The sequence below is a fragment of the Sparus aurata genome, chromosome 21 (genome assembly GCF_900880675.1).
Source record: "Sparus aurata chromosome 21, fSpaAur1.1, whole genome shotgun sequence".
Classification (NCBI taxonomy): domain Eukaryota; kingdom Metazoa; phylum Chordata; class Actinopteri; order Spariformes; family Sparidae; genus Sparus; species Sparus aurata.
Genome location: NC_044207.1, coordinates 30193539 through 30213127, shown reverse-complemented (window position 1 = coordinate 30213127; position 19589 = coordinate 30193539). Strand labels below are relative to the sequence as shown.

The 19589-nt window shown below is 50.2% G+C and overlaps 2 protein-coding genes across 2 annotated transcripts; both read left to right on the top strand.

Moving 5' to 3' along the window:
• Nucleotides 1-7751: 7751 nt before the first annotated feature.
• LOC115572128 (tripartite motif-containing protein 16-like) lies at nucleotides 7752-10354 on the top strand. Its single transcript, XM_030401949.1, has one exon. It carries the CDS (start codon nucleotides 8020-8022, stop codon nucleotides 9679-9681), a length of 1662 nt encoding a protein of 553 aa, XP_030257809.1. The 5' UTR covers nucleotides 7752-8019; the 3' UTR covers nucleotides 9682-10354.
• A 6759-nt stretch (nucleotides 10355-17113) lies between these two features.
• On the top strand, nucleotides 17114-19589 carry LOC115572863 (tripartite motif-containing protein 16-like). The gene has a single exon (XM_030403313.1). The coding sequence runs from the start codon at nucleotides 17252-17254 to the stop codon at nucleotides 18917-18919; it is 1668 nt and encodes a 555-aa protein (XP_030259173.1). The 5' UTR covers nucleotides 17114-17251; the 3' UTR covers nucleotides 18920-19589.

The following is a 19589-nucleotide window of genomic DNA, read 5'->3' as shown; positions in this document are numbered from 1 at the left end:
TTTAAATCGAAGTGGGAGGTTTGTATTTGGTGCTTTGCCAACAGACCTGATAGATTAGTTGTCTTTTAGGGGGGAGGTGTTCTGGACAGAGGTCAGAGATTCTCCAAGGTTCTGATGTGAACAGAACTTTCTCCAGATCCAGGCCCCGGGTCATCAGGAGCTGTTGGGTTCACCTGTGATGTTCTCCCTCAGCTGGCTGCAGTCCGTCAGCTGGGAGACGATATAAGAAGGCTGCAGTTCCCCTGCTCAGCTGGTTGTGTGTCCTCAGGGAGTCGACACCATCAGTTGGCTTTCTGTGTTCCCTATTGTCTCGAGACTATCTCTCCACTCCGTTACATATTCCATATGTACGGGATATGACCCCCTCTGCTTTTCAGGGTACTTGGATATTTCTTGAAGACACACCGGCTTGCCCGGCCACGCCCAATTGCGTAGCTATAAAGCACCTGCACCGGCGTGTAATCACTGATTGTTTGATCTCCACTTGTGCGTCAGGGTGCAGTGTCACACAATCTACAAAAAACAAAAAACAAAAAACTAAGAAAGGAAAAAGTAAGAAAAGAGAGGAGACTGTAAAGCTGTGTATCCGCTTACCGGAGTAAGTCGGGGCGTCTGTCTCTGGCAGCCTCCCTGGATTGCTGTGCAGAACTCTTTCTGTCCTGTCTCAGCTGAGCCATCATCCTGCTCGGTCGAGCCGGAGGGTCTCTGGCTCCTGGCAGCAGCGGCTGTGGGTTCTTCGCGGCATATTGCTCGCGGCTCGTGAGCTGACGCTCTCGGTGGATACGCGCTGAGTACTGACAGTGTTGGAGAAGTATCCTCTCACCGGCGTATTGCTCGCGGCTCGTGAGCTGATGCGCTCGGTGGAGTACACATGGGCACCTGGTCTGGACGAGCCGGAGGTCTCCGGCTCCCGGCCTTGGCGGCGTCCTCTCCCTGGCGTATTGCCCGCGGCCCGTAGGCTTACACGCTCGGTGGCGAATGTCTCTCCCAGTTCAAGCACTCTCCCGCTCCCCGGCGTATTGCTCACGGCTCGTGAGCTAACGCGCTCGGTGGATACGCACTGAGTATTGGCAGTGTCCCCTCCCCGGCGTATTGCTCGCGGCTCGTGAGCTTACGCGTTGGTGGGGTACACATCGTGCACCCGATCTGGGCGAGTCGGAGGTCTCTAGCTCCCGGCCTTGGCGGCGTCCTCACCCCATCAAATTCAGGCAGACACCAGTGTAGGTGAGGAGCTGCGGATGGCCTCCTCATGCTTCTCCTCAGTGGTGAAGGAGCAGGCTGAGGCAGCAGGAAGTGCCTTAGCTTCCTTCTGGGTGGTCAGGCGCCACTTGTGGCTGTCTCAGTCCCAGCTTCAGCAGGGGGATAGAGACTGCCTGCTGAGGATGCCGGTGGAACCCACTGCGATGTTTGGGCCCCACGCTACTGCCTTGATACAGCAGGCTCAGGAGAGCGGTCGCTGTGCAAAGGAGGTCTCAGGTGGCCTGGCCAGGCGCGTCATGGGCTCTGGGAGGCCAAGACCGTCTCGATCTCAGCCAGCACCAGAAGCCTCGACATGGGGTCAAGGAGACCTTAGACTCCAGTTGGAGGCTTCCCGGCAGCGCAGGTACCGCCGACAGGGCAGAGGGAGAGGACAGGTTGGGGGCCTGTGGCTGTCAGGAGGGCGGCCTAGTCGGCCCTGGTGGCAGCCCCGTGGATGGTCTCAACCATGACCGGCGGATACCATCAGGGTTGGGAGGGTTACTTTAAAAATGTAGTCCGATACAGTTACTAATTACCTGTTAAAAAATGTAGTCAGTAACGTAATCCAAGTACCACAATATTAAAGTAATGTAACTTGATTACTTTAAGTTACTTTTGGATTACCTCAATACAAATGCAAATAAAGACTTCCTCTGAGGAACACATTAAGCAAATTAAACATTTAATTAATTGTAGGGTATGTTAGTTTTATTCATTGACTACTAACTATTCAGCTGTATTCAAGAATTACATCACATATTACAATAATAATAATAATAATAATAATAATAATAATAATAATAATGGTAACAATTATTATTAGTGTTATTGTAACTACTAGGCCTATTTCTAGTAATAGCAGTAGTAAAACATCCCCACATATAGGATGTGTGTCACTTACTTGTCCCCCAAAATTACCCATACAATTTCCTAATATAATCATGCTATTTTAATACCTTGTTGTGATCTAAGTGTTAGTGACCCATTTCAGTCACTGCAGGTGTTTCAGGCAATTTTGTAACGTACAAGCCTCACAAGGTGGCAGTAGCTACATCTCAAGTGCCTATGGGGCCCTCGAAAGTCAACGAGTTTTCCACGATGAAGTCCGTGCAAATGTTTCACAATAAAAGCCTACTGAGCTATTTATGCTAGAGGACTTTTAATTTGAGACGGACACAGGAAGTGTGAGTTTGTAATAACAATGTAATGTCTTCATTTGAACAGGGCAAACGGGAGCGAACCAAAACGAGACTTCAAAACTACCAAAAAACCTAAACACGTACCATCCCGGTCACCAGCAGCACCACCCACAGACCCAGTAGTAGTACCTAGTAGCAGCAGCAGCAGCAGCAGTAGCAGTATTAACAATCACAGCCCGAGTCTGGTTAGCAGGCTAATTAATGTTAACTTTAGCTCACAGAATTTCTGTGTAGCTAGCTAACGTTCGCAGTTTCGCTTACCATTAAATGTTTCTTTAAATTGGATGTGGAGTCCTTGGACGATGACAGTGTGTGCACAACTGGGAGGCATAGCTTGCACTGTGCAGTGATGTTGTTCCCTCTTACTTCTTTAGAAACTAAGTAATGGCGAAATTTCCACGCAGTGAAAGCATTTTTTTCTCTAGCGCTCGAGTCCATAATGAGCCACCTGGCTTCACTTGAGAGCAGAGCGTCGTTGTGACTTGTCGTGAACTGTAGTAATGTGTGCGCGCGTGCATACGGCATTGCCGCATTGGCAAGTGTTAGATTCATTCATTCATTCGCATTCATTCATCATTCATCATCATATATTTTAATTGTAATCCAACTAATAATCCCAATTTTTTCCAGATGTATCTGTAATCTGATTACGTCTTTTTTTTATGTAAGTGTAACGGAATACAGTTACTGTTTTTTTGTATCCTAATTACGTAACGCCGTTACATGTAGTCCGTTACTCCCCAAGCCTGGATACCATATCCAGTTGTGGACACCCACCTTTACAACAGTGGGTGATCCTCAACAGAGGGCAGTCTTTTTTTTTAAAGATTTTTTTCTGGCATAGACACCTTTATTAAGCAGTAGACAGATAGGAAATATGGGAGAGAGAGGGGGATGTGACATGCAGCAAAGGACCTCCGGCCGGAATCGAACCGGGGTCAGCTGTGTATGTGGCATGCGCTCTAACCACTCAAACACCTGCGCGCCAACAGAGGGCAGTCTTGCAGGTGGAGCTGTTCCATCTCCTGGAGAAGGAAGCTATAAGGGAGGTGGCCTCTGGGGATCACCAGGCCGGGTTTTTCTCCTGCTATTTTTTGGCCCCAAAGAGAGACGGGGGGCTTCGCCCAATTCTGGACCTCAGGGGGCTCAACAGGTATCTCTGGCCCCTGCGATGCCGGTTCCTGACAGTCCCCAGGGTGAGACAGGCAGTCACTGCAGGAGACTGGTTTGCCACCATAGACCTCAAAGATGCGTATTTCCAGATACCCATCTGGAGGGGTCACCGGCAGTTCCTGCGGTTCGGGTTTGCAGGCAGGGTGTACGAGTTCCAGGTGCTGCCATTCGGCATTTCTCTGGCACCATGAACCTTCACTCGCTGTATGGATGCAGCCCTCTCTCCCCTGAGGCAGGGAAGTATCAGGATCCTAAACTACCTCGACGACTGGCTGGTCTGTGCAGTCTTGGAGGAGCAGTGCCGCCACCACGTAACCCGGCTGTTGAACCATGTTCAGGGCTTAGGTCTGCGCCTGAACTACAAAAAGAGCAGCCTCAAGCCTTCTCAGGTGACCACCTTCCTGGGTATGGTCCTGGACTCGAGGAGGGCGATGGTTGCTCTGACCTTGGAGAGGCAGCAGGCTTCCAGGACTTGCCTCCTTTTGGGGGGACTGGGGACTCTGCCTTCGCCTTATGGGCTTAATGGCAGCCATGGTGCAGGTAGTCCCCCTCGCCCTCTTACACATGCGGCCCATGCAGAGATGTCTGTTGGGCATGGGGTTGTGCCCTCAGAGGTCCCACAAGACCAAAGTGGTGGTCTCTCGGAGGCTTCACAGGGCCTTCCAGTGGTGGAAGGTCCCAGCAAACATCAAGCTGGGCTGAGCCCTGGGTCCAGTGATCTATCGCCAGCTAGTGTACACAGACGCATCCCCTTTGGGGTGGGGCGCCGTACACGAAGGCTGTGGTGTCAACGATGTCTGGACCAGTGTGTCAGCACATAAATGTCTTAGATAAATGGTTTCCTGCCAAGGCTAAAGGGTCACCACGTCATTGTCCGCACCGACAGCACAGTGACAGCCGCTTACATCAACAGACAGGGGGGGCTCGGCTCCCCTGCCCAAGCTCGCAACCATCCTGTGGCAGTTGGCTCACCCACACTTCCTCTCGCTCAGAGCCTTCACGTGCCAGGGGCACTGAACTCTGCGGCAGACATCATGTCGTGGGGAGGGCCCCATCTGGGGGAGTGGAGGATCCACCCTAAGGTGGTCTCCGTGATATGGCGACGCTTGGGCAGGGCAGAGGTCGGCCTGTTTGCGTCCAAGGAGTCGAGGCATTGCCCGCTCTTTTTCTCCCTGAGGAACGACGATCCCCCCATGGGTTGGGATGCTCTGGCGCATCCTTGGCCCTGGGTTCTGCTCTACGCCTTTCCTCCCTTCACCCTTCTCCAGCCTCTTCTCCGAAGAGTTCTGGTGGAGCGTGTGCAGCTTATACTGGTGGCTCCTCTGTGGCCCCACATGCTGTGGTTCTCAGCGATTCCACCCCTGCTGGACGGGTTGCCATGGGAGCTCCCGCACCGGAGAGACCTGCTCTCCCAGGCGAACGGAGCCCTGTTCCACCCCTTTCCAGAGGGGCTCAGGCTGGTGGCTTGGCCCCTGAGAGGGACAGGCTCCTAGCCTTAGGGTTGCCGGAGCCTGTGGTGGCGAAAATCCAGTATGCCCAGGCTCCATCCACGAGGGCTGCCTATTCATACCGTTGGCAGGTGTGTGTCTCACCAGGTGGACCCCTATTTGGCCTCAGCTCAGGAGATCCTGCGGTTCCTGCAGTCCCAGCTTGAGGCACAGAAGGCCGCTGTAACACTGCGAGGGTTGGTGGCAGCAATCAAGGCAGTGCGCATCGGGGAAATTGCACTGAGTACGGAGGACTGTGTGCTCATTTCCCGGTTTCTTCGAGGGGCCCAGCGACTTATGGTGCGTACTGCCGGTCCTGCAGTTCCCCCTGGGACTTGGATGTCATCCTTGGGGCCCTTCAGCGTCCCCCCTTTGAACCTCTTGGGGGTGCTGACCTGAAATGGCTTTCCATGAAAACCGCCCTTCTGCTCGCCGTCACTTAGGCTAGAAGGGTGAGTGAACTCCATGCCTTGTCGGTGCATGGTGACTGCTGTCAGTTTATCCCAGACGGCGCAAGTGTGGTTCTCCGCCCCAACCCTGCCTTCCTGCCTAAGGTCCTGACTGAGTTCCACCTGGCTCAGTCAGTCGAGCTCCAGTCTCTCTCCTCGCCTAGTGCTGACGAGGAGGTTGAGCAGAGCCAGTCCGCGCTATGCCCGGTCAGGGCCTTGACGGCATTCATTCGGCGTACTCAGGCGGTCCGGAAGTCCAACCAGCTTTTTGTGTGTTACGACCATGGGCGTTTGGGCAGGCCTCTGTCAAAATCCAGGCTGTCGCACTGGGTTATGGACACGATCCGACAGGCTTATGTGCTGTCGGACGTGCCTGTTCCACCAGGGGTCCGGGCACATTCCACTCGGGGTGTGGCTGCCTCATGGGCCTTGTGGCGGGGGGCTTCCCTCGCTTCCATATGCTCCGCCGCCATGTGGTCGTCTCAGTCAACCTTTACTAGGTTCTACCGGTTGACTGTGGCCGCCAGCCCCTCCTTTGGGGAGTGTGTGCTAGGCGTGGCCCGACGGTAGGCATTTTTGTCTCCTCCTCAGTCTTGCATCTTGCGGGCTTATTGAGCGGCTGCTCCATGAACAGGCTTGCCTTAGCATCTTGCAGGGCCCTTGCCTGTCCCCCTTGGGTCATTCTTGCGTCTTGCGGGCTTCCCCGGCAGCCCTTTCCCTCCCGTGGCCAGCCTTAGCGCCTTGCAGGGCCTACTCCGGGGAGTTGTATATAGTGTACATTTGTAAATAGTTTGTTTGTTGCACATGGGATTGTGGGTTGCACCGTCTCCTCACGGGGTGTCTTATAGATCTACCCCGTACATATGGAATATATAACGGAGTGGAGAGACAGTCTCGAGACGATAGAGAACGTATAGTGACATTGTAATCTTGGTTCTCTGAGGGAAGAGACTATTTCTCCAGTCCTTAGGCCACTCGGAGACACGTTTCGCTCAAACTATCAGTGATTACACACCGGCGCAGGTGCTTTATAGCTATGGCATGGCCGGGCAAGCTGGTGTGTCTCAAAGAAATATTCAAGTACCCTGACAAGCAGAGGGAGTCATATCCTGTACAACGGAGTGGAGAGATAGTCTCTACACTCAGAGAACCAAGGTTACAATGTAACCATATGTTTTCTGTTTGAGAGAAAATCTGAGTCGAGTTTGTTTGAGATTTTTGTCTTTTGTTCAAGTTTCCATACATTTTGTTTCCCCCCTGTTCAGTGACACTCACTCCACCTCTGGTTTTTGGGTCCAATCCTTTTGTTCGTCTGTCACTTTGATATAATCAGTGGGCGGCTGCGTGTTTTATTCCCACCTCCTCCTTTCAGACACAGAGGGACCAGTTGTCTTTGACCCTTCAGTGCTTTGTTAGTGTCCCAACCTGCGACCCGTGTCCTTCAGGTTCTGTTTTATGGGGAAATGTAACAAACGGCACCAACATCCCCAAGCCGGCCGCCGGGCCCTTCGCTGAGGTTGATCGCCACAAACAACAAACACCAGCAGCTGTCTCGTGTATTTCTCATGACGTTGGATCCTCAACACTTCCATAGATTTCATTTGAAAACAGAGAACATAAACTTTATTTATATTCTTAAACATTATTTAGTGTCTCCACACTGTCGGTCCATCAGCTGGAACAGTTCATCACTTTGACTCTTTGTCCTGAATGTCACTTATTTATTTCTCAGCTACATTTTTTATTAAGATTATTTGGTGTCCCTCTTCCTGAATATGAACATACAATGCATTTTTATTCCAACTCTAATTTCTGTCTTTGTTGAAGTGGAATTTGTTCTGTAAACATTTGCTCTGAGCAAAAGGCCACTCGATGTCAGCAGCAGAGAAACTCCTGAACTTGTTCATGTTTAAATGACAGAATGAATACAGGTCAAATGTTAATCATGAACGTGAGAACATTATATTCCAGTGACTTAAATGTTTTATGACAGGCTGGTTTGATAACTCCCTGCTAAAGGTCGAATGCTTTTATGAGCAGGAAAATAAATCTGGACAGAATCTGAGAAAGAGTTAGAGAACTATGGAGCTGTCAGCAAAGCCTGAGGAGCCCAGAAATAATTTACAACTAAAGACTTTGATCTCAAATGTGGAGCAGGTTTTAACTGAGGCTTCATTGTAAATGACCGAACAAAGACCAGAGTCACAGAGCTGCTGCTCGTCCTGGAATGAAGCACAGCTGGATCAGCCCTCCCTCTTCTTCCTGCTCTCAAACACAGCAGCTCCACTCTGTCACTATATTTCCTTGTTCCCTCCCCTTCAGATCTGCACTTTGAAAATGGGTGTAACCAGGAAGTGAGAGAGCTGACGAGCCCCGTTCACTGCAGAAACACGTGTTGTTCAGATCAGAGCTCAGACCAGTTTCAGTTTTCAGGAAGTGAATCTCAGACAGTCGTTGACACTCGGAGGTGAAATGGCGCAGCAAAATCAGCTGGACCGAGCAAAGTTCTGCTGTTCCGTCTGTTTGGATCTACTGAAGGATCCGGTGACTATTCCCTGTGGACACAGCTACTGCATGAACTGTATTCAAAGCTACTGGGACACAGAGGATGAGAAGAAAACCCACAGCTGCCCTCAGTGTAGGCAGAGCTTCACACCGAGACCTGTCTTGGTGAAAAACACCATGTTCGCAGATTTACTGGAAGAGATGAAGAAGACTGGACTCCAAGCTGCTCCTGCTGATCTCTACTATGCTGGACCTGAAGATGTGGCCTGTGATGTCTGCACTGGGAGGAAACTGAGAGCTGTCAAGTCCTGTCTGGTCTGTATGACATCTTACTGCGAGAAACATCTTCAACTTCATTTTGAATTATTTGAAAAACACAAGCTGGTGGAGCCGTCAGAGAAGCTCCAGGAGAACATCTGCTCTCGTCATGATGAGGTGATGAAGATGTTCTGTCGTACTGATCAGCAGTGTATCTGTTATCTCTGCCCTGTGGACGAACATAAAGGCCACGACACAGTGTCAGCTGCAGCAGAGAGGACTGAGAGGCAGAGAGAGCTGGAGGGGAGTCGACACAACATCCAGCAGAGAATCCAGAACAGAGAGGAAGATGTGAAGCTGCTTCAACAGGAGGTGGAGGCCATCAATGGCTCTGCTGATAAAGCAGTGGAGCACAGTGAGAAGATCTTCACCCAGCTGATCCGTCTCATGGAGGAAAGACGCTCTGATGTGAAGCAGCAGGTCAGATTCCAGCAGGAAACTGAAGTGAGTCGAGTCAAAGAGCTTCAGGAGAAGCTGGAGCAGGAGATCACTGAGCTGAAGAGGAAAGACGCTGAGCTGAAGAAGCTCTCACACACAGAGGATCACACCCAGTTTCTACACAACTACCCCTCACTGTCAGTACTCAGTGAGTCTACACACTCATCCAGCATCAATATCCGTCCTCTCAAGTACTTTGAGGATGTGACAGCAGCTGTGTCAGAGGTCAGAGACAAACTACAGGACGTCCTGAGAGAGACATGGACCAACATCTCACTGACAGTGACTGAAGTGGATGTTTTACTGTCAAACCCACAACCAGAGAACATGACCAGAGCTGGATTCTTAAGATATTCACGTGAAATCACACTGGATCCAAACACAGCAACCACACAGCTGTTATTATCTGAGGGGAACAGAAAAGTAACATACATCCGTCAACAACAGTCTTATTGTAGTCACCCAGACAGATTCACTTACTATTATCAGGTCCTGAGTAGAGAGAGTCTGACTGGACGTTGTTACTGGGAGGTGGAGTGGAGAGGAGGAGTTGAAGTAGCAGTCGCATACAAGAATATCAGCAGAGCAGGGAATGTGAGTGGATTTGGACGAAATGATGAATCTTGGTCATTAAACTGTCACAATAACAGTTATAAATTTTGGTACAACAATGTCCAAACTCCCGTCTCAGGTCCTCGGTCCTCCAGAGTTGGAGTGTACCTGGATCACAGTGCAGGTATTCTGTCCTTCTACAGCGTCTCTGAAACCATGACTCTCCTCCACAGAGTCCAGACCACATTCACTCAGCCTCTCTATGCTGGAGTTTGGTTTTGTCAAACTAACTCCACTGCTGAGTTCAGTAAAGTGAAATAGACAGAAGTCATTTAAGGGTCAGTGAGTTAAATTCTGAGTTTTAACTCTTAAACTTATTCTGTCTTCAGGTTTGTGGCTGATTGTTGTGTCGTGTCTTCACCTGTCGATCAAACATTGTGGGCGGTACTTTGACATCTTGTCATCTGTTGTTGTGTAAATGTCTGAGTGTGTTTAGGTGGCGCTCCTTCCTGTGTCTGTTTAACCATGGAGGCTCTCACTGCTCATGATGACTTTTGTTTAGCTGAACTGACATTTGTCTGCATGAAGATATAAACTTCTCTGTGCTCTAAATGTGTGTTGAATATTTGTACTGATGTGTTTGCATGTTGTTGTTTCTCTTCCACTGCATGAGTCTAAAGAGGGAAAGCAGCAGAGCTTCATTTATCCTACAGATTTAGTTCTCATCACTCTGTACAGTTTAAATTAATCTAGAATCACATTTACATTTATTTGTTTGGCAGAACAAAAGCTGTCGTTGTTCCCATCGTCACACAAATTCAATAATATGTGAGGAAGATCATTTATTATGTTTTTGTATGTAGCTGAGATTCAAACAACTGATTGTGTGGATGAAGTGAAATCATTGAACAAGAGTCATTGAACAGACTTTACTGATGGGACGTGTGAACAAACTGAAGCTTTACATCATGAATAAACCAACATGAACAAAGTCTTTTCTTGTCGTCTTCATTCCAGAGTCTCACACAGAGCTGATGGAGAACATGTGACACTAATATGAGAGTATAACTGAGGCAGTTTTCCTCCTGAAACACCACAAAGTTCACAGTTCATGTTCAGAGCTGAAGCCGTCAGAAAATCATCAAGTGAATAAATTATTCTTCACATTTGGTTACAAGTATTTCCACGTTGTTGAATCATAATTCTAGAAGTCAGAGAACTTAAAAACCCTCAAATGTCACATTCCTAAATACTATTTACAAGCTGAGAGCTGATGTGAATAATATCTGTAAAGGTGAAACTCTTCTCTCCCATCTTTCCCATGTGACCTGAATGCAGCATCAGTGTTCCAGGCTGTGACTCCTGTGAACAAAGTGACACAGTGTGATGTTACATATATTTAAATGTGTCTTTACTGATGTTGTTTGAAGCTGCCAAAGGCTCAGTGAAGTTTCCACATGTCTTCCTGCAGTGAACATCACAGCAGGTTAACAAGTGAACTGTGAAAACTGATGCAGGACACAAGAGGGCGCCGTCATCCTGCTGACCAGAGATGTAGTGGAGGTTAAAGCAGCTCCACTCACTTTGTCTGCAGCTTTTAGTTAAAGGAGACGTATTCTGCTCATTTTCAGGCTCATATCTTTATTTCAGGTGTCTTTCAGAAGACGTTTACAGGCTTTAATGTCCAAACAACAGATTATTTCTCTCACTCTGTCCACTGACGCTGTCTGAATGTTCAGCTCACACAGACTTCCACCTGCTGAATTTCAGGTTGACCACTTTGTGTTTGAAGATTTTATTCCAAACTTCATTTTTCTTTACGAGTAACAGTCACATTTGAATCATTTTAAGGTAAAGATGGAGTCAGATGAATCAGTTCTCACTAACTGTCGGCTCCTCTGCTGGAGGTTCACCTTACAGGGATGACCACTTGAAATCCAGCACGTCAAAGGAAAAGGACGATTTAATCTCTGATTGTTTATTCGCGTGTGGTCGCTGATTAAACAAGTTGTTGTTTTGTCTGTGAAAAGTAATTCACTCTGTGCATCGTGACTGTGACTGAGTCTGACTGTGTTTGAAAAAGGAACGGAAAGAAAATGTGGTAAAGGTTTGTGTTGGACTGAGGCCCGGTGCCGGTGCTGCTGTCCACTGGATGTTCTGGACATTATATGATTTTGAGGCCTGTTCAAACATCTTGATCCATTTGGTTTCTGTAGGCAACATTTTCCTTCTGAGTTTAAATCGAAGTGGGAGGTTTGTATTTGGTGCTTTGCCAACAGACCTGATAGATTAGTTGTCTTTTAGGGGGGAGGTGTTCTGGACAGAGGTCAGAGATTCTCCAAGGTTCTGATGTGAACAGAACTTTCTCCAGATCCAGGCCCCGGGTCATCAGGAGCTGTTGGGTTCACCTGTGATGTTCTCCCTCAGCTGGCTGCAGTCCGTAAGCTGGGAGACGATATAAGAAGGCTGCAGTTCCCCTGCTCAGCTGGTTGTGTGTCCTCAGGGAGTCGACACCATCAGTTGGCTTTCTGTGTTCCCTATTGTCTCGAGACTATCTCTCCACTCCGTTACATATTCCATATGTACGGGATATGACCCCCTCTGCTTGTCAGGGTACTTGGATATTTCTTGAAGACACACCGGCTTGCCCGGCCACGCCCAATTGCAGACACCAGTGTAGGTGAGGAGCTGCGGATGGCCTCCTCATGCTTCTCCTCAGTGGTGAAGGAGCAGGCTGAGGCAGCAGGAAGTGCCTTAGCTTCCTTCTGGGTGGTCAGGCGCCACTTGTGGCTGTCTCAGTCCCAGCTTCAGCAGGGGGATAGAGACTGCCTGCTGAGGGTGCCGGTGGAACCCACTGCGATGTTTGGGCCCCACGCTACTGCCTTGATACAGCAGGCTCAGGAGAGCGGTCGCTGTGCGAAGGAGGTCTCAGGTGGCCTGGCCAGGCATGTCACGGGCTCTGGGAGGCCAAGACCGTCTCGATCTCAGCCAGCACCAGAAGCCTCGACATGGGGTCAAGGGGACCTTAGACTCCAGTTGGAGGCTTCCCGGCAGCGCAGGTACCGCCGACAGGGCAGCGGGAGAGGACAGGTTGGGGGCCTGTGGCTGTCAGGAGGGCGGCCTAGTCGGCCCTGGTGGCAACCCCGTGGATGGTCTCAACCATGACCCGCGGATACCATATCCAGTTTTTGTGCAGGCCACCGGTAACAAGGACACCCACCTTTACAACAGTGGGTGATCCTCAACAGAGGGCAGTCTTGCAGGTGGAGCTGTTCCATCTCCTGGAGAAGGAAGCTATAAGGGAGGTGGCCTCCGGGGATCACCAGGCCGGGTTTTTCTCCTGCTATTTTTTGGCCCCAAAGAGAGACGGGGGGCTTCGCCCAATTCTGGACCTCAGGGGGCTCAACAGGTATCTCTGGCCCCTGCGATGCCGGTTCCTGACAGTCCCCAGGGTGAGACAGGCAGTCACTGCAGGAGACTGGTTTGCCACCATAGACCTCAAAGATGCGTATTTCCAGATACCCATCTGGAGGGGTCACCGGCAGTTCCTGCGGTTCGGGTTTGCAGGCAGGGTGTACGAGTTCCAGGTGCTGCCATTCGGCATTTCTCTGGCACCACGAACCTTCACTCGCTGTATGGATGCAGCCCTCTCCCCCCTGAGGCAGGGAAGTATCAGGATCCTAAACTACCTCGACGACTGGCTGGTCTGTGCAGTCTTGGAGGAGCAGTGCCGCCACCACGTAACCCGGCTGTTGAACCATGTTCAGGGCTTAGGTCTGCGCCTGAACTACAAAAAGAGCAGCCTCAAGCCTTCTCAGGTGACCACCTTCCTGGGTATGGTCCTGGACTCGAGGAGGGCGATGGTTGCTCTGACCTTGGAGAGGCAGCAGGCTTCCAGGACTTGCCTCGCCCTTTTGGGGGGACTGGGGACTCTGCCTTCGCCTTATGGGCTTAATGGCAGCCATGGTGCAGGTGGTCCCCCTCGCCCTCTTACACATGCGGCCCATGCAGAGATCTCTGCTGGGCATGGGGTTGTGCCCTCAGAGGTCCCACAAGACCAAAGTGGTGGTCTCTCGGAGGCTTCACAGGGCCCTCCAGTGGTGGAAGGTCCCAGCAAACATCAAGCTGGGCTGAGCCCTGGGTCCAGTGATCTATCGCCAGCTAGTGTACACAGACGCATCCTCTTTGGTGTGGGGCGCCGTACACGAAGGCTGTGGTGTCAATGATGTCTGGACCAGCCGGTGGCCGTGTCAGCACATAAGTGTCTTAGAGCTGAGGGTGGTTCTCCTCGCTCTGAGTCGTTTCCTGCCAAGGCTAAAGGGTCACCACGTCATTGTCCGCACCGACAGCACAGTGACAGCCGCTTACATCAACAGACAGGGGGGGCTCGGCTCCCCTGCCCTGTGCAAGCTCGCAACCATCCTGTGGCAGTTGGCTCACCCACACTTCCTCTCGCTCAGAGCCGTGCACGTGCCAGGGGCACTGAACTCTGCGGCAGACATCATGTCGTGGGGAGGGCCCCATCTGGGGGAGTGGAGACTCCACCCTCAGGTGGTCTCCGAGATATGGCGCCGCTTGGGCAGGGCAGAGGTCGACCTGTTTGCTTCCAAGGAGTCGAGGCATTGCCCGCTCTTTTTCTCCCTGAGGAACGACGATCCCCCCATGGGTTGGGATGCTCTGGCGCATCCTTGGCCCTGGGTTCTGCTCTACGCCTTTCCTCCCTTCACCCTTCTCCAGCCTCTTCTCCGAAGAGTTCTGGTGGAGCGTGTGCAGCTTATACTGGTGGCTCCTCTGTGGCCCCACATGCTGTGGTTCTCAGCGATTCCACCCCTGCTGGACGGGTTGCCATGGGAGCTCCCGCACCGGAGGGACCTGCTCTCCCAGGCGAACGGAGCCCTGTTCCACCCCTTTCCAGAGGGGATCAGGCTGGTGGCTTGGCCCCTGAGAGGGACAGGCTCCTAGCCTTAGGGTTGCCGGAGCCTGTGGTGGCGACAATCCAGTATGCCCAGGCTCAATCCACGAGGGCTGCCTATTCATACCCTTGGCAGGTGTTTACCACCTGGTGTGTGTCTCACCAGGTGGACCCCTATTTGGCCTCAGCTCAGGAGATCCTGCGGTTCCTGCAGTCCCAGCTTGAGGCACAGAAGGCTGCTGTAACACTGCGAGGGTTGGTGGCAGCAATCACGGCAGTGCGCATCGGGGAAATTGCACTGAGTACGGAGGACTGTGTGCTCATTTCCCGGTTTCTTCGAGGGGCCCAGCGACTTATGGTGCGTACCGCCGGTCCTGCAGTGCCCCCCTGGGACTTGGATGTCGTCCTTGGGGCCCTTCAGCGTCCCCCCTTTGAACCTCTTGGGGGTGCTGACCTCAAATGGCTTTCCATGAAAACCGCCCTTCTGCTCGCCGTCACTTCGGCTAGAAGGGTGAGTGAACTCCATGCCTTGTCGGTGCATGGTGACTGCTGTCAGTTTTCCCCAGACGGCGCAAGTGTGGTTCTCCGCCCCAACCCTGCCTTCCTGCCTAAGGTCCTGACTGAGTTCCACCTGGCTCAGTCAGTCGAGCTCCAGTCTCTCTCCTCGCCTAGTGCTGACGAGGAGGTTGAGCAGAGCCAGTCCGCACTATGCCCGGTCAGGGCCTTGACGGCGTACATTCGGCGTACTCAGGCGGTCCGGAAGTCCAACCAGCTTTTTGTGTGTTACGACCATGGGCGTTTGGGCAGGCCTCTGTCAAAATCCAGGCTGTCGCACTGGGTTATGGACACGATCCGACAGGCTTATGTGCTGTCGGACGTGCCTATTCCAACAGGCATCCGGGCACATTCCACTCGGGGTGTGGCTGCCTCATGGGCCTTGTGGCGGGGGGGTTCCCTCGCTTCCATATGCTCCGCCGCCATGTGGTCGTCTCAGTCAACCTTTACTAGGTTCTACCGGTTGACTGTGGCCGCCAGCCCCTCCTTTGGGGAGTGTGTGCTAGGCGTGGCCCGACGGTAGGCATTTTTGTCTCCCCCTCAGCCTTGCATCTTGCGGGCTTATTGAGCGGCTGCTCCATGAACAGGCTGGCCTTTGCGTCTTGCGGGGCACTTGCCTGTCCCCCTTGGGTCAGTCTTGCGTCTTGCGGGCTTCCCCGGCAGCCCTTTCCCTCCCGTGGCCGGCCTTAGCGCCTTGCAGGGCCTACTCCGGGGAGTTGTATATAGTGTACATTTGTAAATAGTTTGTTTGTTGCACATGGGATTGTGGGTTGCACCGTCTCCTCACGGGGTGTCTTATAGATCTACCCCGTACATATGGAATATGTAACGGAGTGGAGAGACAGTCTCGAGACCATAGAGAACGTATAGTGACATTGTAATCTTGGTTCTCTGAGGGAAGAGACTATTTCTCCAGTCCTTAGGCCACTCAGAGACACGTTTCGCTCAAACTATCAGTGATTACACACCGGTGCAGGTGCTTTATAGCTATGGCATGGCCGGGCAAGCTGGTGTGTCTCAAAGAAATATCCAAGTACCCTGACAAGCAGAGGGGGTCATATCCTGTACAACGGAGTGGAGAGATAGTCTCTTCACTCAGAGAACCAAGGTTACAATGTAACCATATGTTTTCTGTTTGAGAGAAAATCTGAGTCGAGTTTGTTTGAGATTTTTGTCTTTTGTTCAAGTTTCCATACATTTTGTTTCCCCCCTGTTCAGTGACTCTCACTCCACCTCTGGTTTTTGGGTCCAATCCTTTTGTTCGTCTGTCACTTTGATATAATCAGCGGGCGGCTGCGTGTTTTATTTCCACCTCCTCCTTTCAGACACAGAGGGACCAGTTGTCTTTGACCCTTCAGTGCTTTGTTAGTGTCCCAACCTGCGACCCGTGTCCTTCAGGTTCTGTTTTATGGGGAAATGTAACAAACGGCACCAACATCCCCAAGCCGGCCGCCGGGCCCTTCGCTGAGGTTGATCGCCACAAACAACAAACACCAGCAGCTGTCTTGTGTATTTCTCATGACGTTGGAGCCTCAACACTTCCATAGATTTCATTTGAAAACAGAGAACATAAACTTTATTTATATTCTTAAACATTATTTAGTGTCTCCACACTGTCGGTCCGTCAGCTGGAACAGTTCATCACTTTGACTCTTTGTCCTGAATGTCACTTATTTATTTCTCAGCTACATTTTTTATTAAGAGTATTTGGTGTCCCTCTTCCTGAATATGAACATACAATGCATTTTTATTCCAACTCTAATTTCTGTCTTTGTTGAAGTGGAATTTGTTCTGTAAACATTTGCTCTGAGCAAAAGGCCACTCGATGTCAGCAGCAGAGAAACTCCTGAACTTGTTCATGTTTAAATGACAGGATGAATACAGGTCAAATGTTAATCATAAACATGAGAACATTATATTCCAGTGGCTTGAATGTTTTATGACAGGCTGGTTTGATAACTCCCTGCTGAAGATCGACTGTTTTTATGAGCAGGAAAATAAACTGGACAGAATCGGAGGAAGAGTTAGAGAACTATGGAGCTGTCAGCAAAGCCTGAGGATCCCAGAAATAATTTACAACTAAAGACTTTGATCTCAAATGTGGAGCAGGTTTTAACTGAGGCTTCCTTGTAAACGACAGAACAAAGTCCAGAGTCACAGAGCTGCTGCTCGTCCTGGAATGAAGCCCAGCTGGATCAGCCCTCCCTCTTCTTCCTGCTCTCAAACACAGCAGCTCCACTCTGTCACTCTATTTCCTTGTTCCCTCCCCTTCAGATCTGCACTTTGAAAATGGGTGTAACCAGGAAGAGAGAGAGCTGACGAGCCCCGTCCACTGCAGAAACACATGTTGTTCAGATCAGAGCTCAGACCAGTTTCAGTTATCAGGAAGTGAATCTCAGACAGTCGTTGACACTCAGAGGTGAAATGGCGCAGCAAAACAATCAGCTGGACCGAGCAAAGTTCTGCTGTTCCGTCTGTTTGGATCTACTGAAGGATCCGGTGACTATTCCCTGTGGACACAGCTACTGCATGAACTGTATTCAAAGCTACTGGGACACAGAGGATGAGAAGAAAACCCACAGCTGCCCTCAGTGTAGGCAGAGCTTCACACCGAGGCCTGTCCTGGTGAAAAACACCATGTTAGCAGATTTAGTGGAGGAGCTGAAGAAGACTGGCCTCCAAGCTGCTCCTGCTGATCACTGCTATGCTGGACCTGAAGATGTGGCCTGTGATGTCTGCACTGGGAGGAAACTGAGAGCTGTCAAGTCCTGTTTATCCTGTCCTGCATCTTACTGTGAGAAACATCTTCATCGTCATTATGATGTACCTCCATTAAAGAAACACAAGCTGGTGGAGCCGTCAGAGAAGCTCCAGGAGAACATCTGCTCTCGTCACAATGAGGTGATGATGATGTTCTGCCATACTGATCAGCAGTGTATCTGTTATCTCTGCTCTGTGGACGAACATAAAGGCCACGACACAGTGTCAGCTGCAGCAGAGAGGACTGAGAGGCAGAGAGAGCTGGAGGGGAGTCGACACAACATCCAGCAGAGAATCCAGGACAGAGAGGAAGATGTGAAGCTGCTTCAACAGGAGGTGGAGGCCATCAATGGCTCTGCTGATAAAGCAGTGGAGCACAGTGAGAAGATCTTCACCCAGCTGATCCGTCTCATGGAGGAAAGACGCTCTGATGTGAAGCAGCAGGTCAGATCCCAGCAGGAAACTGAAGTGAATCGAGTCAAAGAGCTTCAGGAGAAGCTGGAGCAGGAGATCACTGAGCTGAAGAGGAAAGACGCTGAGCTGAAGAAGCTCTCACACACAGAGGATCACAACCAGTTTCTACACAACTACCCCTCACTGTCAGCACTCAGTGAGTCTACACACTCATCCAGCATCAATATCTGTCCTCTCAACTACTTTAAGGATGTGACAGCAGCTGTGTCAGAGCTCAGAGACAAACTACAGGACGTCCTGATAGAGACATGGACCAACATCTCACTGACAGTGACTCAAGTGGATGTTTTACTGTCAAACCCACAACCAGAGCCTGAGACCAGAGCTGGATTCTTAAGATATTCACGTGAAATCACACTGGATCCAAACACAGCACACACAAAGCTGTTATTATCTGAGGGGAACAGAAAAGTAATCAGAATTAGACAACAACAGTCTTATTCTAGTCACCCAGACAGATTCACTGGGAGTGTTCAGGTCCTGAGTAGAGAGAGTCTGACTGGACGTTGTTACTGGGAGGTGGAGTGGAGAGGAGGAGTTGATGTAGCAGTTGCATACAAGAACATCAGCAGAGCAGGGAGAGTGAGTGAATTTGGACAAAATGACAAATCTTGGTCTTTACATTGTGACGATGACAGTTATAACTTTTATCACAACGATGTCCACACTCGTGTCTCAGGTCCTCGGTCCTCCAGAGTTGGAGTGTACCTGGATCACAGAGCAGGTATTCTGTCCTTCTACAGCGTCTCTGAAACCATGACTCTCCTCCACAGAGTCCAGACCACATTTACTCAGCCTCTCTATGCTGGACTTTATGTTTATTCTGACTCCACTGCTGAGTTCTGTAAACTCAAATAGACAGAAGTCATTTTAGGGACAGTGAGTTAAATTCAGAGTTTTAACTCTTAAACTTATTCTGTCTTCATGTTTGTGGCTGATCGTTGTGTTGGTTCGCCTGTCAATCAAACATTGTGGGCGGTCCTTTGACATCTTGTCATCTGTTGTTGTGTAAATGTCTGAGTGTCTTTAGGTGGCGCTCCTTCCTGTGTCTGTTTAACCATGGAGGCTCTCACTGCTCATGATGACTTTTGTTCAGCTGAACTGACATTTGTCTGCATGAAGATATAAACTTCTCTGTGCTCTAAATGTGTGTTGAATATTTGTACTGATGTGTTTGCATGTTGTTGTTTCTCTTCCACTGCATGAGTCTAAAGAAAGAAAGCAGCAGAGCTTCATTTATCCTACAGATTTAGTTCTCATCACTCTGTACAGTTTTAAATTCATCTAGAATCACATTTACATTTATTTGTTTGGCAGAACAAAAGCTGTCCTTGTTCCGATCGTCACACAAATTCAATAATATGTGAGGAAGATCATTTATCATGTTCTTGTACGTAGCTGAGATTCAAACAAACTGATTGTGTGGATGAAGTGAAATCACTGAACAAGAGTCATTGAACAGACTTTACTGATGGGACGTGTGAACAAACTGAAGCTTTACATCATGAATAAACCAACATGAACAAAG